Consider the following 26,694-nt stretch of genomic DNA (forward strand, 5'->3'; position numbering starts at 1 on the left):
GGGGTTCCACCGGTTCCCACTGTAGTCCAAAGAAGCAGTAATGAACTCCATTCCCACCCTCGCTGTGCCTTCCACCACTGTCAGACGCGCCGTTTGTTACTTTCAGCTATGAGGGCTACCGGATGGCTCGATAACATGCAAGAGGGAAGTGTTGAGGAGTTAGGACGACGATGCGGTGACCTCGGGTCATGTGACCAGGCCCATTCACAAGTGTGCCTTTTGAAATTCTGAGGATAACCATGAAGAAGAGAGTCCAGGTTCAGTTTCTGGGATTTTATTACAAAGACTTCATCGTCCATAGCCCTGGCTGACTTCATGCAAGCTTATTGTACTATGCGTACTACATTTCAACTAGCCATGAGTACTGACTTAATGATTATATATAGATTGTATATTGTGGTTTACTGACAGGTATAGTACTTAAATCAGATCGCCTGCAACTTATATCATTTACACATCGATCCCATATGTCATCTTAGATGCTACGCTGCCAGCTGCTCTTCCCAGCCCCGATTTACTGAATCACACTCTGGTTGAGGTACAGGTCGCAGGCATGCGGATGCTGCACACAATACTTTGGTACCAGGGCTGTCGCCTGCACCCCGTTGGCCACTAGATACTCGCGGAAGTTCAGGATGCGCTGGGTCATCAGCGTCGTGCGCTTCTGCCCGTTCTCACGATTCCCAGACCACACCAGCTCCGCCAGCGCAGCGGCACGCGGCCAAATTAGACTGGATACCGTCACATCATCCACTTGCTCTGACCAGAGCGGTGCCTCTGCGCCTATAATGTGTTGAGCCTGGGTAGCGGTCAGATTCTGTGTGAAGTCGTAGTCATAGATCCGCTGCCATGTCTTGTACGGCGCACACCACGAGCCCCCGTTGCCACCATAGTTAAAGTTGGGAGTGCTTGCATCGGGATTACTCATTACATCATAGCGAGGGTCACTTGTGAGAAAACCTCCTATCCCACAGTCCAGATACATAAAATCCGCTGATGATACAATCACGTCGTAGCCCTTGGCAGTCAGTTGATTGATATAGTCCAGGCCATTATTCCAGTTTTGCATCACGATATTCGTGGGAACATCATGTGCATGTTCTGTGGATAGTACAATGTCTTCCCACATGACCAGTCGCCGTGAGGTACTGTAGTTCTGGAAGATCGGCACAGCATGGTCAATCCAGTACTGGGCTAGGTCATTATAAGTTCGCGACGGATCCTGCGCAAACCACTCAGTGACGTAGCTGCTGAAGTTGAAACAGTTCGGCTGGATCTCATCTGCCCCAACATGGAACCAGTTGTCTGGGAAGATTTCAGACAGCTCATTATAGACCTGTCGGACTATATCATACGTGCCGTTGTAAATGATATCCATATGGCCGGGCGGGGGCTCTACCGCGGTATGCAGGGCATAATTATCATTGGACCACCAGGAGTCCACGCAGGTTACCATCTGGGGGTCGACCTGCTTCCACCCAGAGGCGGAATGGCTGGGCATATCAATCTCCGGGATGACCCGTACACCACGCGCTCGCGCGTAGGCCACGACATTGCGCATATCAGCATGCGAATATACTTCGCGAGGAGAGTAGGCGTCATGAATCATTTCCGGATAGGCGTCAATTTCCACGGGCCACGATTGGGTGTCTTCCATGTGCCAGTGTAGAATATTTAGTTTAGAAAGAGACATGCCGTCCAGCTGCTCGTATATCTTGTTGACCGAAATAAAGTTTCGACCAGTGTCAAGCATAATACCCCGGTAAGGATAGAGAGGTGCATCCTGAATCTTAACTGGCTGTTCGATGATCAAACCACCCTGTCCGTCGGAGATGACCAGCTGCTGGAGAGTGGTAAAGGCATGGAGCGCCCCCCAGACGGTGGGAGCCTCAATGACCACCGAGGTAGAGCTCTCGGTGACCTCCAGGGTGTAAGACTCATCTACCCCATGCTGAAGATCTGCGGCAACATCCAACACGTTCAAATCAACAAATTGGAGCGATGGCAGTGCCTGCGGGGACCTTTTAGTAGCCCCGGCAGTACCGGTGGGGAAGGGTTGATAAGACGGCACGGGACCTTCGGTTGCTGCAGGTACCCATTGTAGGGAGACGATAGAACTCCAGGCACGATTCCATCCATTGGCCAGAATGAAATCGGAAGTGTCCCGGGAGGTACGGAGACTAACGAAGTCGGCCAGCTGCTTAGGACCCGACGAAGCCCAAGTGATGCTTCGTGGAGCTGGTAAGGGATTGACCTTGACGGCAGCGGCCCCAGCCACGAGCAACGTGAGGCACGCCAGCCAGAGATGATCAAGCAGCATGGCGGAGAATTAGTGTCGACACTCAGAGCGAGGGCGGATGAAGAGTGCGGAGAATCATGGTGGGGGAGCTTGGGGTTAAAGAAGCAAAGAGGATAAGGATCAGCGGTGGCTGGATGCAGGGAGATACCATGAAACGGGGGAATGCATGCATGAACAGGAATGATGCGAAGCTATCTTGTTCTAGTTGACATAGTTGCCGCAGGTAACTAGTTAGTTACTACGGGGTACTTTGTAATCATTATTGAGTCTAATCTGAACGACGTGGAATGATGTTTGTTTGTTTGTTTGTTCCATTGCTTACTATACTCCGGATTCCAGCGCCTTGTGGGCCTGATTCTCCACGTGACCATTGACTCAAGGTACCTAGTTACTTACTTTTCGGAGCCCACTGAAGATGGTAGGCGGTCACCCGCCCCGTCATTATGCAATGGGCCATACGGAGTCCAGGCGGCAAGCACCGCGTACCTGCGCGATTCCGCCCTCTGGGTTTCTGTTGGTGAACTTCTAACATCTTACTTTCACATTTACTTACCTTAGCTCGGTTGTTGGAACTAGTTCTGGGTCCACGAGGCTGTGCATAACTGTATATCTTAATTGTTTGCAGTTCTATTGGATCCGGGATTAACTAGGTGTCGTCTCTACGCATTCTTTCGGTAGTACTTTTGGTTACATCGCAGTGTTTGGCTCGCGACTCCCGATGACATCGATCATTCATGAGACATCAATAACCACGACAAGCCCAATTCTGAAGCGCTTTCTTTGGAATCCCTCCCCATTACGGGCGTGGGACGTCCTGCGAGTACCAACGCCAATCCGCGACGCAATTGGCGCAACATGGAGGATATCCGGCCGACCGCGAAATGGGCGAATCGCATGTTGCGCCCCTTGAAATCCATCCACCACCGACTCCAGAAACACTACGAGATTCGCAACAGCATAGCAGACACGAAATCGAAAGTCAAGCCCGATTCCCACCGTTCGCGAGCCCCGCTAAACAACAAGAGAACCGGTAACGAACCAGGCTGCAATCTTTCAGACGAGGAACCCGACGATCCAGCATGGATCCCAGGAAACCGGGGAAATCGCCGGCCCAGGCATAATTACTCGAATCGCGGACAGAGGAATGGCGCACGGAGACGTAGTCGACTGTTGATCAAGAGCCCGGAAGTGCAGAGGACGCTGCCTGGCGCTATCGAAATCGCTACCCCATTGATCACAGGAACTATACCAGGACCCACGGAGGCGACCTTGTCTATTCGCAAACGGCTTTTTCGGAATTCGGGACCACCCTTGAGCGCTGTCGGGGCCAACAGGCAGTCGCGGACCAATAATCCCAGTTTTCCGGCATACCAGGGCTCATGGAAGGAAGTTTTGGATCTTTCTGGAGACCCGGGCTTGGTGGATATTGCGCGATTCTTGGATCGCATGCTTATCAAGTTTTTGGAGAATACTAGACCTGCTCCGACAATACACAAGCATGACGAGGAAAATCGCGGGGCCCGATCGTTACTATCTACGGCTGCGCGACGGCTGCCGGGGTTCATCGCCGAGGAGCAGCGCCTGCAGGATCAGGTGGAGCCGGATGAGGACGTTGACATGTGTGATGCATACTTTACTGAACTCGAAGCTCAATATGCTCCTGGCGGCGGTGGGTGGCAGCCGCTCCGTGAAGCTGTGCGTGCGCAAGGCATCCACCTGATCTCTGAGATGATGATGAGAGAATGGATACCCAGTTTGGCGGTCTGTCGCCTGCTAGGGGAATGTCTTGAGCACGGGGAGTTGGATGCCTTCGAAACACTTATGTCACAATATCTTACGACCATCAAGACTCACGACTACCCAACAGCTTTTGATCCTTCGAAACCCGTGGGCCACTGCGATAACCCTATCTACATATTGCGCAGTTACTACTCGAAGGCCCCCGAACGAAGATCCTTTGTTTTTGATGAGATGACAAAGCTCCTGTCTCGTAGGGCTCTTCCGCCAGAGTGGATGGTCACTACAAGATGGAAAAAGTGCGTGGATGGGGCTATTCGGTCACTATCAATTGGCGACGGAGATTCAGCTGCTGCGACCCGGACTATCGAGGCTATCATCCTTTCATCTGCTGGTATATATCCCGGCACGGATTCGCTGGTAGCTCGGAACAAGGGGAGAAAGGTACCTCGTTCTGTACGTCTTAAGGACACCCGCGCATCGGTAACGAATCCTACAAGCGTGCCTAAAGATCAATCTCCGTGTCCTGTTCCCATCCAAGATGCACTCAGCAATCTTTCAGCGAGTCTAGTTACCGCACTGTGCGGCATGTATATGGCACGGACGCAAGCCTCCGGTGCCAATGACAAGATAACAGGCACAAAAGTCAGACATATTGTCGGAACGCTGTCTTTTGGGGTACAACGGGCAGTTGGATTGGTGCTGTCGCGGCGCGAGATGGAGGGTCCAAGCTTCCAATCCCTGCGTCGGGGATACGTCTTGTTGGGTGAGTGGACGCTGCAGTGCACTGAAAGTTCCACGCCTGAGGTCATTAGCCAGTCCGGCGCCATCTCGCCAGAAAATCTAGAGTCGCTTTGTCTAGCGTTGATACACCAACAGGATGCAGTCAAACAGCTAGCAGAGTTTGTCCAGCAACTGTTTCGATGCTGTGGACATGCGCGCGAAGATGATCCTGCGAGGACACCTCGAAAAATTCGAGCTATCGTATGGCGGCTTGCGCGGCTGACGAGTATGAAGGGCATTTCTCTGCTCCTCGCTAAGGTAGCTGCGGAAACAGCAATGGCGTTGGCGGAGGTTACATTGGATGTGGATGACCACGCGTGGGCTCTCGAAATTCAAGAACAAGCCGCTTCATCCCAGCAAGAAGGGAATCTCCACAAATCTGCCGCATTGGCACATGTGCCACAAAACGATGTGATTCACCTGTACCGATGGGAAGAAAGCATTGGGGAATGGGTATCCAGCACGCCGGTCGCCAAACCTCTGGCTTCCCGTAATGCGGATGGCGCTTCAAGCCCTCTTGCTGCGACAGCTAAGCGGAGACCATCGGCGCTCTCCTGCTCAACCAGTAGCAGATCGCCCAGCCCTGAACTTTCGGAGGAGGCTGCATCCAGCGTGACATCATCTGCGCCATCGATGAGCGGGAAACGAGGACGCGGGACGAATGATTGGAGGCCACCGTCACCCAAGAGACTTCGGTCAAGTTCGAGGAGGATGACTGCAGCTCCAGTCACGTCTGGCGCTTTGCCAGCGACACGTGAGCGCCTTGCTGCGGCTCGCTCCCTCGAGCCAGATTCTGCACCGAATGCCACCCGGGCACGAACGGCCCTTCGCGATTTACCCCAGGCCAAGAACAGCACTTTGAAGAAAACGAGACTACAACCAGGCCCGACTACACCCAGCATCTCCCGCGCGGACCCTATCAAATTGACTCCCCTCATCGAGGTGGTTATCGTCAACCAGCCCGTATCGGTGAGGTCGCTGAATCGCACCCCCAGAACGGCACGAAAACAACCACAACAACCACCACCACAGATTCCTAGCCCATCGGAGGTGCAAGGCCCTCGACGCTCCACTCGTACGCGACCTCCCCCAGTCGAGCGGGTCATTCCATGCTCGGACGATGACAGCGAGGACGAGCTGAGTTTTCTGTTGTGAAAGAGCGGGGTCATGATGGTTACTTTTGCCCGTTCAGTATGTGCGGACAGTGATGTGAAATTCGGAGTGATTGTTGGCGACGTCTCATTCTAAGACGAACTGCTACTTTTAACCCCATTCATAGATCGTTGATGGTGTGGTCTCTGTTCATTTTCAATTAGAGTATCATTGTGATTCTAAGGTTTTGTTGGCGAAATGGGAGCGATTGATTAATTCCGGGCAGGAGTCGATTGATTGGTTAGGTTCAGTTTGAGGATTTCTTTTTGGTTTCTGGCTTGATTGATTTGATTGACGATGATACCCGCGGGCAAAGGCTTTCTTCCAATTTAGTTCAACTCTTATCCTTATATTTGTTCGAGCCCGCTATGTAAGATGCTAAGTTATGCCGGTGCCTCACCGTCTGAAGCAATAATGATATGACCCTCAACGCCGTCAACCCCCTCGTCCTAAAAGCTTCGCCGTAAATCCATGGATCAACTAATTAACTATGCATGTTGGAGCGGATATAGGAGCAGTCCTCGCTGCGGCTATATATACAACTACACATTCTATCGTATTGAAATATACTAGCGTCGTGCCCCGCAGTCATATTTCGCGTCACTTTCCGCGTCAATCAGGTCCTGTCGAAGATATTCCGCCTTTTATTTAGCTGCCAGCCGACGGCTCCGATCCCTTGTAGCCTTAACAGCAGCCTTAACAGCAAATGAACAGATGGTAGATGCAAATATTGGATGTTTGGAGGCTTTGCGTGTGGCTAGTTGGTCCGCAGCTATCTTCCCGCTATTAGGGAACACGATAGTCCTGAATGCACAGACAAGGGTACATCACTGAGTCCACCATCATCACATGGACTTGGGCTTGTATTTTACTTTCTCTCTTTCCATTTCTGCGGGCTCGGCTATCCCTCCTTTATTACTACCCTCTTATGCCGTAATTTCCTTGATGGCTGCCTCCAGCTCCTTCATGTTTCCACCCACGACGCGCTTCTCCTGCAGCTGACCATCCTTGTACAGGACAAACGTGGGCATAGCGCGCACCTCCAGTTCCTGCGCCACCGAGCGGACCTTATCGACGTCGACCTGGATGAAGCGCACATTGGTGTAGGTTTCGCTGAGCTTGCCGACCACTGGCGCAACGGCCTTGCACGGACCGCACCAGGTTGCGAAGAAGTCCACGACCACAGGACCGTTGGAGGTGAGCGCCTTGAAGATGACGGGGCTGGACCGGTCAGTGCCCAATTTACTATCTGCGGAGGGGAAGTTAGGAAGACGACTCACTTGTCAACCTCGATAACCTTTCCGTGCGACATGGTGGATCCGGTGGTGTTGTTGTTGTTGTTGCCGAAGAAGCGAGTACGGATGAAACGGAGGACTGTACGGCGTCAGTAAGCAGGCAGATGAATGGCACTGTCCGTATGGCTTACCAAAGTAGACGACGATGGCGAGGATAATGCGGGAAAGCTCCATACTGGCGACGGGAAAACAGGCAGACGGACTGAAGTGGGTGGAGAGGTTTAGTCCCCCAGAGTGATCTCTCGGCGGGTGTCGCGAGTACCCAGCTAAATTGCGCCAAAAGGGTCGTGCTACGCCAAGCGAATGATAAGTGAATTAGCAGGAAGATTTCAGTGCAAATCCAACTACGTCACACTAGCAGTTAGCTTATGCTTTATTTCTCTTTTTTATCTCTGTTCTTCGAGAACAATACGCATGTGCTGACTAAACTACGGGGCAACGGAGAAAGACACGCGCCGATAACATGGTGAATGCGATAAGTAGATACTGTTTGTACGGAGTACACCTGAACTGATTTATTTGAGACCTTGCTAGAAGCGGTTACTGAATCTTCAGCTTCACTACTGGTAGACTGTAATGATACTAATACTAGTAGTACGTACCTTTTGGTGATCCAACGGCGTTGCACCTGAGTGCACAGTACTTTAGTACTCTCTTAAGTGGACTGGAACCGACCGGATCTAATTGGGCGTTATTTTTATCCGCAGGATAGCTGACAAAGCCCGCACAACCAGCACAACTAACTAGTTATCACTCCAGATCATGGCGGCGATTGCCTCCCTGAAGATGGCGGAGTAGGAGTGATCGACGAGGAGGATACGCGTCAACCATCATCTAAAGATGTCCCTTCCCTTCAATTGATCTACTTCAACTCAACATGGCAGGCAAGAAAGGCCCCGTCCTACCCTACCGCCGGGGCTCAGACGCCTCCGAAGCCGACTTCTTCGACATTCCCGAAGAGCCCTGCTGGTCCATCATCAAGCGCCAGCTCCGCTATCTTAAGAGTCCGCGGGCCTGGCTCGCCATCTTCGTCTTCGTGCTGTTTGTCCTATTGCTGCGTCGAGAGAAACCTCCGCCTCCGCCCCTTCCTCATATTGATTACGACCGAGTCGATTGGTCGCTCTACGCCTACAGCCAGTATGCGACGTCGAGCCCATACCTGTGCAATGCGCTTATCGTCTTCGATACTCTGCAACGGCTTGGCAGCCGAGCGCAGCGGGTGCTCTTCTACCCCGAGAACTGGGACGTGCTAGTAGATGACGATCGCGACCGGGACAGCCAGCTGCTGGCGATGGCCCAGGAGAAATACAATGTGCTGTTGGTGCCGATTGATGTTCAGATGGTTAAGGCTGGATCGGGTAGGCCACTCATTACAACGGTTCGAGTTGTCAACGGCGTCAGGAGCTAATGCAGGAAGAATAGGACCAAGCGAGTCCTGGGACAAGAGCATCTCAAAGCTTCTTGCCTTCGGAGAGACCGAATTCGAACGTGTAATTCACATCGATTCCGACGTCAGCGTTCTACAGAACATGGACGAATTGTTCTTCCTCCCGCCCTCTCAAGTCGCTATGCCCCGCGCCTACTGGGAACTGCCCGATATCAAGCAGCTCTCGTCTCTCTTGATTGTGCTCCAACCGTCCTACAAAGAGTGGTATGCGTTGATGGATAAGGCTCAGGCCATTTCGTACGGACAGGTCGACTCGAACGTCAGCTCGCGAGTCAGGTACGATATGGAACTGATGAACGAACGGTACGCGGATTCGGCCTTGGTTCTGCCGCACCGACAGTACGGACTAGTCACCGGCGAGTTTCGCAAAGACGACCACCGGGCGTTCCTGGGTAACGAGCATGAAGAATGGGATCCGGAAAAGGTACTAGCGGAAGCGAAGCTGGTCCATTTCTCCGACTGGCCGCTGCCCAAGCCGTGGGTGATGTGGCCGCAGGAATTGTTGGCCGATATGCTGCCCAAGTGTAAGGTCAAGCCGGGCACGATGCATGAGAGTGGGTGCAAGGATCGTGAGATTTGGAAGAAGCTCTACGATGATTTCCGGCGGAAACGAAGGGTTTGTTCATCTCTCCTGTCTGGTTGGTGTGTTCTCGTTGCTAATGGTGGTCGACAGGACGTGTGTAAATTGCTCAGCTATCCGGCGCCAAACTGGCCGCCTCGGGAGAAACCCCAGGGTCCTCTGGAGGCGGCACCAGAAGGTGTTTCAGTCCCTCCTGCTAGTTGATCTCAGTGTGTATTTGGCATGGTGTTTCGGATGTGGTTACGGGTTTCGCAGATTGTATATAGACAACATGGATAATTTTGACTGCACATTGGCGTCGATGGATTGTACGATAAGTGAATGGACATAATAAGTATCTCCAATGACCGCTGCTTGTGCCGTAGCACTGGGCATCGTCAACCCCTGTGACCTGTCATCGCGGTTGACGCCTAGTACTTCTTATATGACGGTCACGTCATAATCGAATCAATTCAATTGGTATCAGTCTTTATTCTTATACCTGGTCGAGTCCGCTAAGTAAGTGTCGCTCAAAGCAAAGAATATGACCCTAAATGCTGCCATCCCTCAAACTCACTTGAATCCCCGAAAAAAAAAAAGCATGCTGGGGCGCAGGAAGATCATTGCCGCAGCTACACACAACTAAATCTACAGCGGAAGCCAAGATACCTCATATACGAATGGTAGGAAATCTCAAAGTGAAGTGTTAGATATCTCATGTCATCATTGGCGTTTAGTGGTGTGGGATATAATGAATAAAATTCTTATCCATATCAAAAGATATGGCCATTATTCCAACCTGAGGGAAATGTAATATGAAAGTGAGTTGAGCAAAGCAAGGCTATCCCCGAACGTTTACGATACGCCTTCCCTATATACATGTTGTGTGCTGCTTCGCGGGAACAACGCGTGGTGTTGTAATACACGTGACCCGCATTAGAGGTGCCACTTGAGCTCAACTGCGATGGGAAATACGTAATTGATAATTCAGCCCCGTCTGCCTCTGCTTGGGGAACTCCTTATGGTGAGTTATTGCTGGTCAAAAATTTTCATTGGGCTCCCTCTTACGTCTTCTTTTTCATCAACATGAATAACCGTTTGAGTTGTGATAGATCGCTGCAACAATTTAGACAGCATCGCCACAGTCAAAATCGGATCGCATATGGATAAGGTCGCGCATACAGTATAATAAGATATATAAGAAAGAATGGCATCCTGGATCCAACGCCAGAGTGGATCTCATCAGACACAGCTTGCGGCTACAGCAGTGATTTCGGGAGCTGCGGTCGCTGGTGCGATACTTGGCTACCAGGCTTTCAAAAGAAAGGATGCGGTGCAGCGCCTCAAGGCATCCATCCCAGATGTCAATGACCAACACCATGTTGAAAAGGTATCCTAGGTTCTTCGCGTTATAATATATTAAATCTGTCTAACTTTCGCGAAGCTCACAGAATACGGTGTCGCGGCTGCAGCGCAGCTGAGCAAGGAAGATGAACGCAGTGCGCTCCTCGCTCGGAGAGCGCAGGAAGGAGACTACGATGATGGTATTGGCTCTTGCTTGGAATACTCCCCTACAATTGTCGCTATGTTATTTGGCTAATTGAATTTCCGTCTAGAACTCATACTCGAACAACTTGCTCGAAACCGTGTTTTCCTGTCCGATGAAGGCCTCGCGAAGCTCCGCTCGTCATACATAATCGTTGTCGGATGTGGAGGAGTCGGGTCGCATGCTGTGGCATCCCTTGCCCGCTCGGGTGTTTCCAAAATCCGCCTGATCGATTTTGATCAGGTCACGCTTTCCTCCTTAAACCGACATGCTCTCGCGACGCTGGCCGACGTCGGAACGCCGAAGGTGCATTGTATCCGCAAAAGACTGGAGCAGATCACACCGTGGGTGAAGTTTGACTGCCGGAACGAACTATTCGGGGGATCAGTCGCCGACAGACTTCTTGCGCCTTGGAGTTGGGACGACAACGACAAAGGACACAAGCCTGACTATGTACTTGACTGCATTGATAACATTACGTCCAAGGTGGAGCTGCTTCATTACTGCCACTCGCACTCCATTCCCGTGATTTCGGCAATGGGAGCAGGATGCAAGTCAGACCCTACCCGTGTTACGGTTGGTGATATCTCACTTAGTACGGATGATCCGCTGTCGCGGAGCACTCGTCGACGCCTCAAGTTGTTAGGCGTCAATACCGGTATCCCTGTTGTTTTCTCCACTGAAAAGCCCGGTCCTGGTAAAGCCACTCTGCTTCCACTCAACGAGGCAGAATTCAGCAAAGGAGAAGTTGGTGAACTGAGTGTATTGCCCGATTTTCGGGCGCGGATCCTCCCTGTGCTGGGAACAATGCCTGCAGTGTTTGGCTACACTGTGGCGAACCACGTCATTTGCGACATTTCCGGCTATCCGATGGACTACAGCGTGGGTGGAAAGGGTCGTGATAAGTTGTACGATGGTGTCTTGGCAGCCTTGCAGGGAACGCTCGAGCGCTTGGCCCGGGCGGAGCATGGCCCTAGCCTTGTCGGGCTTCGCCTTCCCATCAGCAAGGATGACGTCGGATATCTGGTCGATGAGATCTTCCGCGGCAAGAGCGTGGTCAGTGGCCTCCCCAGTCGAGTCAGTCTTGTTCCCTGGGAGCGGCCTGAGAGAGGATTCGGACCTGATCCGGAGTGGATGAAGCAGGGGCAGACATTTGTGCCGCTTGAGTTGAAGGATTTAGTGTGTATGACTAAGGATGAAGCTGTACGGCATGAAAAGGAAGTGCTTCTGGGTGGTAAACGGCTGGAGGACGTATACGATTCCAAGACGATTGAAATGGTGCAGAAGCGCCAACGGGAGATGGAGTTTCACGAGCAATATCGCTAATGACGCGGAGACATTGACGAGTAGCGCTTCTTCAGGGACCAAGATACAGATGGCACTAGCACCTGGCACCAAGAGTTATAGCTACAAGTTGAAAACCTCGAGCCCTGCTTGGCTTTTGACAGTCTGACAGGCGGGTCTCAGGTGATGACCCACGAGTGTGACAGGGTCGAGGGAAGCCGGCTCCTGACATTTTCTTGGTCGCATTGCAGGCGTTAAACCCAGCTACAGATTTTGGTGAAAGCCTCATCTCGCCCAATGAGTGTTTGGTCTTTGAAGATAGCATAATTGGAGTAGAGACTACAAGATGGGCTGGGATGTGAGTAATTTGGTACCATATCCAGACATGGCAGTCAAGTTCGAGCAAGGCAGGAGGATGTTCTGGCTGGGAGGACAAGATGGTTTGATATTGGATATAAGTGGCAGCTAGAAGATGTTGATAACAGCTAGACTGAATATAAGCAAAGCCTAGAATAGTTCAATTACAAGAAATACAGTATCAATGTACCACTGAAGCATCTGCCCGAATTTTCCGATCCGATTATCTCCTTTGCAGAATATCGTAAAGGTCTAATATATGCGGTAAAAAATCCCCTATCCTATCTCTCACATAATAGGAACATTCAGGCGTGGAGGAACCATGGGCGATAAAACAGCATAAACTGATATTAAGAATCAATCATTAATATGACCGCGCGTCCTGAGGTGCTCAAAGTCATAACTTACCTAAACTTTCCTGATAACCCCTGATCATCCGCACCCTCCAGTATTATAATTTTCCTTTATTCTAGCATGATCAGGTTCTTATTAAAGAATATTCTACTTACTAACTACCATAGATAATTCCTGTTCTAAGTCTAAGTAATATACAGATAAGTCCTAATAACACTGGCACCACAACCACTGTTTGACAGAGTGTTATTCTAAATCTAATTAGAACTTATAAGATGATTATAACAATTGTACCTATCATAATAAGTCGCGGAAAATAAACCAAATCTCTGAAAAGGTTTTCGAAAGTAGAGCTCGAACGTGAATGCTGAACAAAATTTGACTCTGATGGCTTATGGAGAGAGAGAGAGAGAGAATAGGTAGAAAAGAAAAGTAAAACATGTTTTACACGAGAACGTCCAGCGTTCAGAAATCAGTGTTATGTTCTTCACATCCATCATAAGATGATGTCAAAGGAGGATCGACCTGTTATTGAGCATCCTGGTCTTGTATAGCAACGCCACATACGCTCTGTTCACGTTAGTATCCTCAGCGAGAATTGAATTGAAGCCAGGAGAAATTGGAAGTACCTGTCGTCTAGTCATAAATTCCTTGTACATCCCTAGCCAGATCTCTCGGACATGGCAGTCATCTCGCTGACCAGTAGCAGGGTTGACCTCGCAAGGAGGCTGGGTTTGCTCGATCACATGTTGAGTAGCGGCAACCCATGGCTAGCGCCAGACTTAGCAGAGTCTCAAGGGGTCTGTAGGGTACCAAATCTTTGTTGTTAACGTACCTTGGGAACTGGCCAGTCAGAGAAATGGAGATATTTAGCTGTTCTTAGAACTTTTTCAGCATCCCACGGTTCATATGTATTTCCCAGATAGGCCTCATGGTTCTTGGCGCGGAATTCTCCCGTCAAAAGCATGTAAGGGCGGTGCGGTATAACGAGAGTATTATCTTCGTATAACTTGTTCATAATCTCCATGTCGTATTCTTCAGAAGGATTGTCCCATATCTCTTCCAACACGCGATTGAATTCATCTGTGGATGGTTGAATGAGCATAAGCCCGGATGTGAATACTCGTTCTTCCGGATAAAACCAGTAGGCCAGTGGCATGGCGACTGGAGCTGGTGGGAGTAGGAACAGCTCGTCCATCGTCTGCGTGTGTGTTAGTTGCGATGAGAAACGCCATGACTGGGCTACAAACCTGCAGCAGGGTGGCGTCAGAGTCTAAGTTGAGAACTCTGTCGTAATCTGTTTGATTGAAAGCGAGGAGCTTCGTATAGCTCGTTGACCATGGTGCTGCGCTCATAGTTAGTATTTAGTCTTGCAGCGCAAAGAATTGACTTACCTCCTCCTCCTCCCTTCATGATTACCTCGATCGGCCGAAGCTTCACGTTATAATTATCTCTTGCAAAACGAATTAAACGTGCTTCAATTGAACTATCGTTCTCAGACGCGAAAAACTTGGAGGGGTACATCAGCAAAAGATCGGCTTTTGTACCGAGACGGTGAAGGGCCTCGAAGATCATGACTGAATTGCAGAGATAAGACCTGTCTGTGGCATATTGAGTGTATGCAAAGCGGGACCAGTCAATGCGCTCCCTAGACAGTCCGGTGTGATAAGACTCGGAAATTCGCGTAGCGTCCGGATGTTTTGGAAGTCGTAACAATGTCACAAATCCCAGAAGTGTAGACACAACTAAGAAAAAGGCGCGGAAGACTTTCGGAGTTCTTGTGAACATTTTTCTGTGGTAGCTGATGGCAAGAATTGGAGAGTAAGTTACCCAAGAATCTTACTTCGAGTTTTGTGCATTGTTTTTGAAGGCCAAAGAGAATAAAAGAGTGTTGCAAGGTGCAATTATCGAAATTAAACCCCATCAGCCTCGAGGCAGCCCCTCGGCTGGTAGACAGCGGCGGGTGGCTGCGAATGGGCGGCTAAGCGCTGCCCATGCATGATCTGAAGCACGCTATAACCCACCGCAGCTATCTACTGATTGGAGATAATGATGGCCCGTGCCCAGCACAGCGCTAACATGCATTGGGTGGAGCCAACTACTAAGGGTTCAGGGTCCTTGCTCATTCCCAGCCTTGTCATCATCTCCAAGCACATCCAGCTGAGAGTCAACACTTACACTGGCTGAGGTAGGAGCGATTCACATCTTTACCATCAATCCACGATGTGAGTAAGCAATCGCATAGTGCTCCTACGACTTCGGCCTGACTCAGTAATAAGATTAAACTAAGCGCAAATGAATGCCATACATCCGGCTCAGTGGTCCCTGCACCTTCACTACCTTAGTACTTAGTACTACCTAGATGCACATCCATTGTTCACTGGTCAGTGGGTTCTCATGCAACCCAAATATAAGGACTTGTGCGGCTATGAATAACAACTGGCATATTAGGGGCGCTTAGATGGGCCTGTACTTAATCTAGTTGGCTGACAGTTATCCAACCTGAATCTCAATTCACGTATTCGTCTTTTGACGACTCAAGTTGACCTTTTCATCTGAGATGTGCGCAATTTCAGAATGCCATAAGTACTATTAGCAGTCATCCTAAGATTTGCGACATCAACACCTATTCACCTGTGTTTGGTACCTCAGCTCAGCCTGGAGGCGGCGGCGACTAAATTGGTTACTGAGTCAGTTTACACCAGAGTCTTCAATATTCATCGGTAGGCTACTTCGCTGTCCTGAGAAGTCTGTCGAGTCAGGCCATTCAGAAACATGTCTTTGTTTTTTAGCATGGCTCAGGGTCTTCTAACAGATTTTCTTCCTTAGGGATGCGGCGACGACAGCAGCGGTGCTTTTTTGCCTTTTGGACCCTCTGCCTCGAATATGTTCTTTGCTCAGGTCCCCGAGTAATGCCCTGGTCGAATAAGAAGTTTGGGCCCGATGGCCCCTGGCAAGCGGTCACAGTGCAAATTGGGAGTAACTACACCGAAATCGTTGTTCCTTCCTCGGAAGTGGCTTTGTACCCGGGAGGTAGTTGGGAAAGTAAGATCCTATTATCTTCAATTTGCGACAACAAAACACTCTCGTCCGTGTGTTATGGGAATATAGCTGGCCTCTTTGACAGCGACATATCAGCCAGCCTCGATAATACATCGATAGAGATGCCTCCATACGGGACATGGGGTGATGTGGATTGGGGTTTCACGGACGCAGCTCCTGTTTACGCAAAAGCAAGACGAGCAACAGACTATATAACCATCAGCGGCTCACCCGTACCTGATGTTGATATGATCATAATATATTCGGGGTGGCAAACTTATCCTGGTGGGCAAGCATACCCACTGGAGGTGGGGATCTTATCCCTTGGATGCCCAGCTATCAATCAGACATTTGGAAATGTGATCAAGATCAACACAACGTTTGTCACCAGCTATTTCTATGAGCAAGAGGGGTCACTAAACATACCATCTTATTCTTACGGTATGCATATTGGCTCCGCATCGCTAGGAATTCCTGGATCGCTGCTTTTAGGGGGCTATGATCAGAATAGAGTGATGGGCGAGGTGTCCTCCCAGGCATTTTCAAGTGGAAGCTTCCCAATTGAACTGCTCGACATGAATATCGGAGTAGCAGAGGGTGGGTCGCCTTGGGATTACACGAACAAAACAGGGTTATTAGCACAGGGTAATTCCTCCCTGGACTCTGGTCTCAGCGTCATTGTGGACCCAGCAAACCCATATATATATCTGCCTCAGAGCTCATGCGATGCAATAGCCGCTGAGTTGCCTGTGACATACCACCCTGATTACGGCCTTTACTTTTGGAACACATCCGACTCACAGTACGATACCATTGCAACTTCGCCAGGTTACCTAGGTTTCCAATTCAGCAAGGATAACCTCAACAACGACTTCATCACGATTAAAGTTCCCTTCGCTCTTCTGAATCTCACACTAGAGGCCCCACTTGTGAAGACACCAACGCAATATTTCCCGTGCATGGCTACCAATAGCACTCCTGTTCTAGGACGTGCTTTCCTTCAAGCAGCTTTTATAGGAGTCAATTGGCTTGGTGGAAAGTGGTTTCTAGCCCAAGCACCAGGACCGGGAGGCTCCTTCATTGTCGATACCGTGTCAATCGGTGACAATGATTCCACTATTTCGGCAACAACAAACAGCTGGGAAGCCACCTGGAAGAGCACCTGGAAGGCAATACCTGCAGGTTCTACCTCGAATGCAAATACGACGAACGCAAATACAACAAGTACATCAATGAGCGGTCCATCTACTGACGGGAAAGGTTTCTCAGTGGCTGTCAAGATCGGTATAATTGTCGGCAGCACTATTGGCGGGCTGTCGTTAATTGCTATTCTCTCTGGGATCTACATCCATCACCGTCGACAACAAAAGAAAGCATCCACTTCAGACGAAAGTCATACGACAGAATACACAGATCACGGATCCTCGGCGCATCAGTTGATGCCTGTGGAGGCACCCGATAACATATGGAACCAAGTAAACGAGTTACAAAGCCAAGAAAGACATGAGATGGGCTCGGAAAGAGGGCCCTTCTATGAGCTGGGCCCGGAAAAGGGTGCTTTGGTTGAATTAGATCAAAGGTCCAGATCTCCGGAAGGCCCTTTTGAGCTACCAGCACAAACATCCGTCTCGTGGTCTTCCAATGTTATCTAAAAGCGCCTGATTTCCGTAATGTACATAGCTGACTGTGTTTTTGCCATACCTTGATAGACTCAAAGCAGGTTACATTGGTTTACACACCCTATCATCATCATACTGATTATACTTGTATGTAAAATAAGTATACAATTTCTATAGACCTCTGATCACGATCCAGTCCAATCAAAATCCTTCAATTTTACACTTGACACTTAAGATGATGTATGTCCATATATACGACATGTAGCATATGGAACGGGTGGTACTTTATATAGTGTTGGATAAACCAAAAATGCGGTTATCTTGGTATACGTATATAGCAACACCACTCCAGAGTACTATTTTATTCATTTTATCCCGACTGCTATCTATCTGCTCAGCCTTGCACACTGAGTAAGAATAGTGCGCATTAAATGCTCGATTTGGACCCTGACGAGTCGCGCCTGCCCAGAATAGAACACCTAAACCATGTTTGGACTAGTAGTGCTCAGGCCAAGAGGGACGGCACCCTAGCACTAACCAAAAAATGGCTAGCTAAATAAGGGAAACACTCATGTTTCGAGTAAGGCGTCACAAGACTGCGGGAACTCTGTCCCTTCCACATCTTGGGTCCATCGCTCCATTCCGCCATCTGGGGCCATTTCATTATCTCTCTTTTACCGACGCGGCTGGGCCCGGACTGTGTCCTCCCTTGCCATTCCACATCGAAGGCCGTGTTGTCGATCGGTTCTGATCGTCGCTGCTTTCCCTTTCTTTCTTTTTTTTTTTCCTTTTCTCTCTGTTGCTTTTCGTCCATTATCCATAGCCTCATTCCTGATTTAGCATTCCCTTCAACATCACCAACAACCTCTCTCCCCCCCCCAAACTCGTCCTCCGGAATCAGACAAAACAACACTTGTCCGCCTCCCAATATGAATAATTATCACGACACCGAAAGCCTCGAATACTCCTCCGACACCTCTGATGATGGCCGCTTCTCTCCCCACCCTACGGGTCGCATTAAGCGCTACACAAGACCCTTGATCGATTACGTGCGCAACGAATGGCAAACTAACGCCAAATACTCCCATCTCGCCAACCCCGACCAGCCCTCTGAACCTTCCCGATTCGTCCAACTCTTCCTGTCTATTGTCACTGCGCCGCGCTTCCGTCGCTATGTCGTGGTGTACTTGATCCTTGTCATAACGTGTCTGCTGGGGTGGCTGTATATCCTCTCTCCGCGGCTAGCGGAGCATGCGTCGTTGTTGCGGGCGCTAGATCCAGAGGTGAAGGAGGAAGTGGGTGGATGGTTTGGAACGAACGCTTTTCCCGGGTTTGATGATGTTGTGCAGGTGAAAAAGTTGGATAAGGAGCTTTTGCCTGAGGGGGAGGAACGGCTGATTGTTGTGGGTGATGTGCAGGGATGCATGGCAGAGTGTATGCCCCCTTTTCACCCCCCTTGATGCAGTCCATGGTATTTGAATGCATGCATGGATCGCTGACATACAAAATTATTGATAGTGGACCGCCTCCTCGAAGAACTCCTCTTCGATCCGACCAACGATCACCTCATCTTTACTGGAAACATGATTAGCCAGGGCCCCAACAGCACTGACGTTGTCGACTTCGCCCGAAAGTATTCCGCGTCCTGTGTGCGCGGAAACAACGAAGATCGCGTCCTTGTTATGCGCCACAATATGATCGAAGCTCAGACGTTAACTGATACCTCTTCCGATCAATACCTCGATGGTCAGTCTACAGAGCAGGCCAAGAATGAACGTGATCTCGCGCGTGTCCTGTCAGACGAACAAGCAGACTGGCTAGACGCCTGCCCAGTTATTCTTAACGTGGGACAGATTCCTACCATGGGACAGGTTGCGGTCGTGCATGGGGGACTGATTCCGGGTGTGGATCTGAATCATCAAGACCCGTATAGCGTGATGAATATGTTGACCATCGATTTGGACACCCATATGCCTAGCCTAGAGCGGGATGGTATGATGTGGACTAAGGTTAGTCCCCCTTATAATTTCTCCGTACTATGTTGCTTTGAGACAATGATACTAATAACAGTATAGTTCTTCAACAAGCACCAATCCGTCGGCTATACAAGCTCCATAAGCTCGAACAAAGACGACGACCAAGATGCAGGTGCCGTCAAAGCCACCACCGTCATCTACGGCCACGACTCCGAAACAGCCCTCAACATCAACACCTACACAAAGGGTATTGACACCGGCTGTATCGCCGGCGGAAAACTCACCGCTTTCGTGATTAGCTCTTCTGGAGAGCAGAATATTATCCAGGTCAGGTGTAACAACTACCTACCCTGATTGAGTGACATTGGTTGTGTTACGTCTTGTCATGTATAGAATTTCGTCGCTGCATACTACTTTGCATAGTTTGCATCTTTCTCTCTTTATCTCTCTGCTGGTTTGAAGGGACTAGGATTGATTGATTGATAGATTGGATTGAATCTGGTAGGGGTGGTGTATTGTTTCATGGTTCATCTTCTGTTCGCTTGTTTCTGCATGTGGAGCATCGGGGTTGGAGTTCCGGCTTGTTTACTGCATGGGCCGGTTGTCGAGAATATGATGGTGCGCTTGTCTATATAGGTAAATCTGTCTCTATGCGGGATATAGTATACTACTTTATTATATTCAGTTCAACTTCCTTCGTATCCTTATACCTGCTCGAGCCGGTCTTTTTGTTGACCCGGCCCGGCCCCGCATTTCGCCGCCCTTCGATTGCACAATCTTACTTTGTTGGTGTTCTGATATGATAGGTAGAGCAAAGTAGTGGCATCTGTTGTCTCGTCTGCTCCGAATAGCAAGCGATAATCCTCTTGGACTAAAGCGGTGCTCGGAACCAATTTATTATGAAAAAGCCGAGGCACCAAACCGATGCTGGAGGGTTTGCTTTACCTAGTGTACATGATACTGCTACATACAGTAAGGGTGAACGAGAACCTGTGGGGCGGGAAGCAGTTCGGGAAAATGAACTACTTATCTACTTACTAGGTACGTAGTTTTCCTACCACTTAGCTATAAACCGTCTAGATTGACTCCTGGCTCCGTGCTAACCCTAGCCCAGCTGAACTTCCCATTGACCTTCCTGCGTCAGCCTTTGAACTTAGTCTCCCTCTCGAAACCTCCAAGGATTGAAACCGGCTTATGAGATTGCGAAATTGCGACCCGATATGTCTCCCCCAGTCATTTCACACCTCTCGAGGCCGTCGGACTCCACATGAGTGAACCTAAAGCAGGCAAGTGGAACCCAAAAGAGGCTGTCCTCTCAATACTCCAAAACTACTGTCCTCGAAGGCTCAAGCCGGCTCGGTCTGGGCCGAAGGTCCCACTCCTCTAGTTCTCACCATCCAGGGGAGCCTTTTGAGTCCGCCGAAGTTTACATCCATTCATCATCCCAGCTGAGCAGGATTAGTGAAAGGTATCGCTGCTGCACCTGCCTCATGGTTGGTTCCTTCACTACCATGGCCCTCTTTTTTGTTATTAGCTCGCGGACGACTCCTGGTCCTCCTTCACCCACCCCCTCTAAAGATTCCAAATCCTTTTCTCTTTCTTTTCTTTTAGTATCTATCGATCCTGTCTGAGGCTCCTCCTCTCCCCCTCTTACCCGTTCTTCTCTTTATTTCTTGCCAGATTGCCTTCTTCAAACGCAATGGCTGCTCAAAAGGCCGTTTTCACCGTCTCGGCTCAGGCCACTCAGCTAGGCAATCGCATTTCGGTGCATATGCTGGACTATCTCAGCACTGAGCACGACCTACCGGATGGCTTTCGTGAACTATCACAGACTTTCCTAGATACCTGTCGTGCTCTATGGGCCATTGATGCGGGTCTCACCGAATCCACTGCTGCCGGTCGCGCTCTGCCCGATGTGATCGTGGAGGAGGTGGCGAAGAAATTCATGGCCGCGTATCGCGATTTCCAGAGTCTGGACAAGGTCGTGACTAAACTCATTCAGTATGAACATCGTGGCGCCCTGGGCAGGCTTCAACGCGGATGGAATCGCCCAAGCCTCGAACTGCACCGCATTCGCGAGTCATTGAAAAAGACAACTGAAACACTTCAAATCAGCGTCCTCGCCTTTCACTGGTCTCTTGGCGAACAGCCATTCATGGAAGAATCAGTGGGCATTGGCTACGCCGGGCTGGCTGCCGCACTGGACCGTATGGCCAAAGGTCGGTCGGTAATGGGCATCAACAAGGCTAAATCTCTAGAAAAGGTATCAAAGGAGGTGGCCACTTCGTTGTCATCCGCGTCAGTCCCCTCTGTGCCCCCCAAAGAGTCCCCAGTACAACTCTCGGTTGCGATAGAAAACCCCCAGTCCAATGCCGATGACATACTCTCCTCCGTGCTTTCGCTTGACTCCCTCCTCATTGCAAATGACAATGGCCAGGACCATCTTTCATTGCCCCCCGTTAACTCCCGTCCTCAGCCTCTGCGACTGAATGGGAATCCTGTGCGGACGAGCTCGCGCGAGCCACAAACGGAAATTATCACGCCTCTCGACGATAATATATCTGGGGATACCCTCACATATCACCGGCTATACGAGCCATCAGCTGGCCCGCTCCATCGCACCCCTAGCCGAAACAGTGGAGCTAGTGCGACGCGACTGCGCGGTGCGTTAGCCTCCGCCGTCCGGGGACGGAACCACAAGTTGCTAGAGCAGTTATTGGACAGTGGAGTGTCGCCCAATCTTGGGGAGCATATTCATCCGCTCAACGAGGCCGTGCACCAGCACGATTTTCAGGGCATGCGCCTGCTTCTGCAGTTTGGTGCAAACCCAAACGAACCCGACCGGCAGGGAAAGACGCCCTTGCTTGTCGCAGTGGATGAGTCGTTTGTCGACGGGGCGAACTTGCTACTGAAGTATCGCGCTGATTCCAACTATGCATCGGAGCCGGGACAGGACTCTCCCTTGAGTCGTGCACTGGCGAAGGGAAAGCTCAATATGGTGCAGCAGCTGCTTGCGCATGGGGGGAATGCAAATACTGAAACGCCAAGCGGTAGCACAGTGCTTGTCGAGCTTATCAAACAACAGGCGCCACCGAAGCTAATCACTCTCTTACTAGATGCCGGCAGCGACCCAAACAAGAAGGGCTGCCAAGGGAGAACAGCACTCAACGAGGCGGTGCAGACCGAGCAGATTGCCGTCGTAACGACACTGCTCGAACACGGCGCCAATCCGAATCTCCCTGGACCGGAGCATGTCCTATGGCTAGCTATCTCCCGGCCAGCATGTTTGCGTCTTCTGTTAAATAGCGGGGCCGACATCAGAAAGACCCCAGGTCTCATGGAACAGGCGACCAGCATGAACAATATCGAAGCCGTTCGCACCCTGCTGGAGGTTGGACTCGATCCGAATGCCAAAAAGGACGGTACCTACACGCCCCTCTGCTCTGCCATTCGCGACAATAGGGCCGACATCTTGAAACTGCTGCTGGAGCACGGTGCGGACCCAAACGTCATGGCATCCGAATATCCCGCTTGGAAATGTGTCACCCACAACCGACTCCATTTCCTACCTGTCTTGATTGCGGCTGGTGCTGATCTTTTTCAACCACCTGGAATCGTAGAGCTGGCCGTGCAAGTCAACAACACTGCGGCCCTGGAGTGGCTGGTTGAGCAGGGAGGTGCGAACGTGAATGCCCGCAACGCACAAGGTCATACTGCACTGACAACGGCCATCCGTGAGAACCGGTCGGAAATGCTCAGCTACCTGCTCGCACATGGTGCCAACCCAGCTCAACGCGGGCAAGATTGGCCTGTATGCATGGCCGTGCGGTCTCCGGCTCTGCTTCAGAAACTGCTTCCGCTGGTCCCTGATCTCTCTGCTTACAAGGGCGTCATGGAGATGGCCGTGCTTGCCAACCAGCTTGAGAGCATTAAACTGCTGCTCGCTGCTGGTACCAGTGTCGAGTGTAAAAACGGTGGCGTCTTCTCCCCACTCACTACGGCCTTGCGAGAGCGACATGAAGACATTGTGAGGTTCCTGCTGGAGGAAGGAGGTGCCGATCCAAATGCCCCCGGCGAGCATCTCCCACTCGTGAAAGCAATCCGCCGGACCCTCAATGGTAACTTTTCCATGATTGAGCTTCTGCTTGAAAAGGGTGCTGACCCCAATAAAACTTACCGGCACTGGAATGCTATCATGCAGGCGATTGAGTATCGGGATCTGCCATTGTTGCATCTGCTAGTTAAGAAGGGAGGCGGAGCTGATCTCACGCAGCACGATGAGACAGGACAGACTGTTTTGGAAATGGTGGATTCAGGGTGGCCCGAGGCCATGCAGTTCCTTCTTGACAATGCGCGCCCCTAATTTGTAGTCTTTTATGACGCTTGAGAGATTTAGAATCCTGACATAGGCCTAACTCATATCATAATACGTAATAATGCTAATATTTTCACATGAGGATACATTTCAATCAATAATCAATAAGCTCACTTGTTCCTGGTCTAGGTCGGGATCAGCATCTAGTTCAGGACAACAAAAAAAAAAAAAAAAAAAAACCGCCGTAGCTAAACTAGGTGAACAAAAAACGCTAGCCTACGGCGGTTAATAGCGGCCATCGGGCAAAAACTATTTTTTGGTGTTTACTGCCGGCAGAATAAGTATGAAGTCTGATTGGATTGCATAGCTTATCTAACATATCTATCTATATGAAACTATATAGTTATACACTATTGGATGACTTGCTTGACTTTATCATACAGATAGCTACTAATCCTGAGTACTATAAAGAGGTGTAAGTCTTGCCCAGGGTATTATATACAAGTATCCTGTATAACTAGAATATAGATACAGGTGCAGGTGTTTATTAATAATTAAGAAAACAATTATATATACTTAATTATCATTAATAATAATAGACTTATTATTAATGATAATAATAACTAATACCTTCTCGACATCTAGATTTGTGATAGGATCTACTTGTCAGGGTAGAAAGCCTGTCGACTAGGTAAGAAATCCGCCATAAAACACCATAGATTCATAGAATAACAACAAGATAGCCTATATCCACGGAGTAGACTGATCCCTAAGATCAGTAATAGATCAATGAGAATCACTACTATATACTGAACGGGACGCTCGGGAACCACTATCGATGACCTCACAACCTTAATGACCACTATGATACGTCATTCTGATGTCTTTGGCTGCAATCAACTAGTTCACCGATCCGTTCTATCACAGCTTTAGTAAGTAAAAATATCTCTGATCTATAATCTAAACAGATCTTATTATAGATAATCTTCTGTTTATATATAATGTCAAGATATTTAGTACTACCTGCGCGAAATGGTGAATAAATATAGTATTATATTGATTGATTCTCTCCTGTTACTCTAAACTATCAGCGGGGAGGTTGGCCTTCCTCGCAAGGCGGCCGCTGGTGGCAGAACCACATTAAGCAGCGGAACCTAGTAGGTTCACCCAAGTCATTAGTAGCCAGCACCAACAATATTACTATATAATACTAATTATTATATAAATATCAATACTGATGTGACGGCGAGTGACATCTCTGGGTCACGTGACTTCTGTTTGTTTACTTTGTTTGCCTGCCTCGCGTGGCTTGCTTACCTTTATATAATTACATGTTCTCCCTGAGCTTCTTTCTTTCTTTTCTTATGCTAGAAATTCTTGTTAAATAATACTAAATTTAATTATTTAATCAGCTTTCATATAATTTCTAGTATCACTCTATCTTTCATTCTCTAAGTTAATATTATATACTACCAGCTATCTAGCTCAGCAGTTAATATTATCTTTTATATATACTTAGCAATATTAAACACAGCTAAGACAGAATAACCTAATTAAGATCTGAACTAGAATAATCAGTAAGAACACTTATAATAGCTAAAGAAAGTTATATTAAATCAGTACTAAGTACTATAAACTTTTAATAATATCTGATAATCCTGTTAGAAAGAAAGCTTGATAATAGAAAAAATATTATCTATAACTAATTTTATAAACTATATATAAAGGATCCTGATAAAATCTTTGACATGATTCTTTATATTATAAAAGAAGTAAAAATAGAGATATAAGAGGCTGTCTACCAGTAAAATGAGCTTAATAATAACTATAATAAATTAATATATAAATATAATTTATATATTGTTTAGTTTCTCTAGCTTAATAACCAGAACAGCCAAGTAGCTGAGACCTCTAAATCTAAGAAATTAATAAAGATTTCTAATTTATCTTTATTCAGTAATAGTAAGATTATTAGCTTTGAAAACTGGCTCCTTATAATATAATAAAAGCTGGAAGCTAATACAGACTACTTAAATATAATTACTATCTAATAAGCTTACATGATTAGCCACTATAAAAATAATACTAAAAAGTATTTAATCCCCTGACTCTATTCTGATATTCTAAATTCTTATACAGATGTGACCGACATACTTAAATATTTAAAAATCATTTATACTAATCTAAATAAATCTTATAATACGCGCTGACAGTATCAGGAGCTTAAAATAATAATTAATAATAAGTTTTACAGTTTTATATTTATATTCTACTACCTTATCATAGAGACAGGCATTACTAAAATCTATTAAAAAAAAGATCTCTATTAATATCTTCTATCCAAGCTACAGGAGCTAACCATATTCTACTTTAATAATAATAACATGACATTCAAGCAGTATATCAAGAAGTGTACCTGATTATTAGACTTAATTAATAATATGATGAAGTACTATAGTAAGATTGTGGAAGCTAATCAAATAGTCAAATTTAATGTTATCTAACAAGAATTTCTAGTATGAGGAAAGAAAGAAAGAAGTTCAGGGAGAACATATAATTATATAAAAATAAGTAAGTTATATAAAATAAGTAAATAAAGTAAATAAACAGAAGTTATGTGATTTAGAAATATTATTTACTGTTATATTATTTCCCTGTTTAGATCTGGCTACTTTCAGCTAGAGATAAATTATCTTCTTTGTAGTTTAGTATAAATTTATTAATCTTTATAATTACTAACTATTACAGGAGGCGCTTAGAGAGTCTAAGATAAGTAAAATATTTTATATAATAATTTTAAAAATAGAAAAGAATATTCTTAAAATTTCTTATTAAATATTAAGTATAATCAGTTATATCAGATACCAGCCATTTAACTCTATACTGGAGATAATTATATTATAAATAACTAGCTAGAATATTCTTAATC

The 26,694-nt window shown here is 48.1% G+C and overlaps 8 protein-coding genes across 8 annotated transcripts; 5 read left to right on the plus strand and 3 right to left on the minus strand.

Moving 5' to 3' along the window:
• Window positions 1-474: 474 nt before the first annotated feature.
• Window positions 475-1,805, minus strand: BO79DRAFT_208364 (glycoside hydrolase). The gene has a single exon (XM_025682380.1). The coding sequence runs from the start codon at window positions 1,751-1,753 to the stop codon at window positions 515-517; it is 1,239 nt and encodes a 412-aa protein (XP_025541470.1). The 5' UTR covers window positions 1,754-1,805; the 3' UTR covers window positions 475-514.
• A 1,349-nt stretch (window positions 1,806-3,154) lies between these two features.
• Window positions 3,155-6,193, plus strand: BO79DRAFT_192279 (uncharacterized protein; the record flags this gene model as incomplete). The annotated part of the gene is made up of 1 exon (XM_025680884.1): window positions 3,155-6,193. The coding sequence occupies one exon, from the start codon at window positions 3,155-3,157 to the stop codon at window positions 5,972-5,974; it is 2,820 nt and encodes a 939-aa protein (XP_025541471.1). The 3' UTR covers window positions 5,975-6,193.
• A 223-nt stretch (window positions 6,194-6,416) lies between these two features.
• On the minus strand, window positions 6,417-7,597 carry BO79DRAFT_244459 (thioredoxin family protein). Its single transcript, XM_025685375.1, has 3 exons — window positions 7,398-7,597; window positions 7,252-7,345; window positions 6,417-7,192 (listed from the first exon to the last, which is right to left on the minus strand). The coding sequence occupies exons 1-3, from the start codon at window positions 7,438-7,440 to the stop codon at window positions 6,898-6,900; spliced, it is 432 nt and encodes a 143-aa protein (XP_025541472.1). The 5' UTR covers window positions 7,441-7,597; the 3' UTR covers window positions 6,417-6,897.
• A 474-nt stretch (window positions 7,598-8,071) lies between these two features.
• BO79DRAFT_286525 (alphaN-acetylglucosamine transferase) lies at window positions 8,072-9,613 on the plus strand. The gene is made up of 3 exons (XM_025688479.1): window positions 8,072-8,624; window positions 8,689-9,329; window positions 9,387-9,613. The coding sequence occupies exons 1-3, from the start codon at window positions 8,144-8,146 to the stop codon at window positions 9,495-9,497; spliced, it is 1,233 nt and encodes a 410-aa protein (XP_025541473.1). The 5' UTR covers window positions 8,072-8,143; the 3' UTR covers window positions 9,498-9,613.
• Window positions 9,614-10,479: 866 nt separating this feature from the next.
• Window positions 10,480-12,610, plus strand: BO79DRAFT_170540 (tRNA threonylcarbamoyladenosine dehydratase; the record flags this gene model as incomplete). The annotated part of the gene is made up of 3 exons (XM_025679533.1): window positions 10,480-10,662; window positions 10,717-10,816; window positions 10,889-12,610. The coding sequence occupies 3 exons, from the start codon at window positions 10,480-10,482 to the stop codon at window positions 12,142-12,144; spliced, it is 1,539 nt and encodes a 512-aa protein (XP_025541474.1). The 3' UTR covers window positions 12,145-12,610.
• Window positions 12,611-13,341: 731 nt separating this feature from the next.
• BO79DRAFT_192291 (nucleotide-diphospho-sugar transferase) lies at window positions 13,342-14,711 on the minus strand (the record flags this gene model as incomplete). The annotated part of the gene is made up of 5 exons (XM_025680885.1): window positions 14,208-14,711; window positions 14,064-14,158; window positions 13,649-14,014; window positions 13,443-13,583; window positions 13,342-13,383 (listed from the first exon to the last, which is right to left on the minus strand). The coding sequence occupies exons 1-5, from the start codon at window positions 14,599-14,601 to the stop codon at window positions 13,342-13,344; spliced, it is 1,038 nt and encodes a 345-aa protein (XP_025541475.1). The 5' UTR covers window positions 14,602-14,711.
• Window positions 14,712-15,644: 933 nt separating this feature from the next.
• BO79DRAFT_262436 (aspartic protease) lies at window positions 15,645-17,507 on the plus strand (the record flags this gene model as incomplete). The annotated part of the gene is made up of 1 exon (XM_025686593.1): window positions 15,645-17,507. One exon carries the CDS (start codon window positions 15,645-15,647, stop codon window positions 17,505-17,507), a length of 1,863 nt encoding a protein of 620 aa, XP_025541476.1.
• A 660-nt stretch (window positions 17,508-18,167) lies between these two features.
• BO79DRAFT_192294 (putative serine/threonine-protein phosphatase) lies at window positions 18,168-20,107 on the plus strand. The gene is made up of 3 exons (XM_025680886.1): window positions 18,168-18,908; window positions 18,993-19,483; window positions 19,550-20,107. The coding sequence occupies exons 1-3, from the start codon at window positions 18,404-18,406 to the stop codon at window positions 19,802-19,804; spliced, it is 1,251 nt and encodes a 416-aa protein (XP_025541477.1). The 5' UTR covers window positions 18,168-18,403; the 3' UTR covers window positions 19,805-20,107.
• The last annotated feature ends 6,587 nt before the right edge of the window (window positions 20,108-26,694 follow it).

Source organism: Aspergillus costaricaensis (genome assembly GCF_003184835.1).
Source record: "Aspergillus costaricaensis CBS 115574 unplaced genomic scaffold BO79scaffold_10, whole genome shotgun sequence".
Lineage (NCBI taxonomy): Eukaryota > Fungi > Ascomycota > Eurotiomycetes > Eurotiales > Aspergillaceae > Aspergillus > Aspergillus costaricensis.

Excerpts from the sequence above, each read along its gene's own strand:
- BO79DRAFT_208364 (XM_025682380.1), bottom strand. The coding sequence starts at position 1,753 with ATGCTTGACACTGGTCGAAACTTTATTTCGGTCAACAAGATATACGAG.
- BO79DRAFT_244459 (XM_025685375.1), bottom strand. The coding sequence starts at position 7,440 with ATGGAGCTTTCCCGCATTATCCTCGCCATCGTCGTCTACTTTG. Across the intron at positions 7,346-7,397 it reads CGCCATCGTCGTCTACTTTG|TCCTCCGTTTCATCCGTACT; the intron begins GTAAGCCATACG and ends GACGCCGTACAG. Across the intron at positions 7,193-7,251 it reads AAGGTTATCGAGGTTGACAA|CCCCGTCATCTTCAAGGCGC; the intron begins GTGAGTCGTCTT and ends TGACCGGTCCAG.
- BO79DRAFT_286525 (XM_025688479.1), top strand. The coding sequence starts at position 8,144 with ATGGCAGGCAAGAAAGGCCCCGTCCTACCCTACCGCCGGGGCTCAGAC. Across the intron at positions 8,625-8,688 it reads GATGGTTAAGGCTGGATCGG|GACCAAGCGAGTCCTGGGAC; the intron begins GTAGGCCACTCA and ends CAGGAAGAATAG. Across the intron at positions 9,330-9,386 it reads ATTTCCGGCGGAAACGAAGG|GACGTGTGTAAATTGCTCAG; the intron begins GTTTGTTCATCT and ends GGTGGTCGACAG.
- BO79DRAFT_192294 (XM_025680886.1), top strand. The coding sequence starts at position 18,404 with ATGAATAATTATCACGACACCGAAAGCCTCGAATACTCCTCCGACACC. Across the intron at positions 18,909-18,992 it reads GCAGGGATGCATGGCAGAGT|TGGACCGCCTCCTCGAAGAA; the intron begins GTATGCCCCCTT and ends AATTATTGATAG. Across the intron at positions 19,484-19,549 it reads ATGGTATGATGTGGACTAAG|TTCTTCAACAAGCACCAATC; the intron begins GTTAGTCCCCCT and ends ATAACAGTATAG.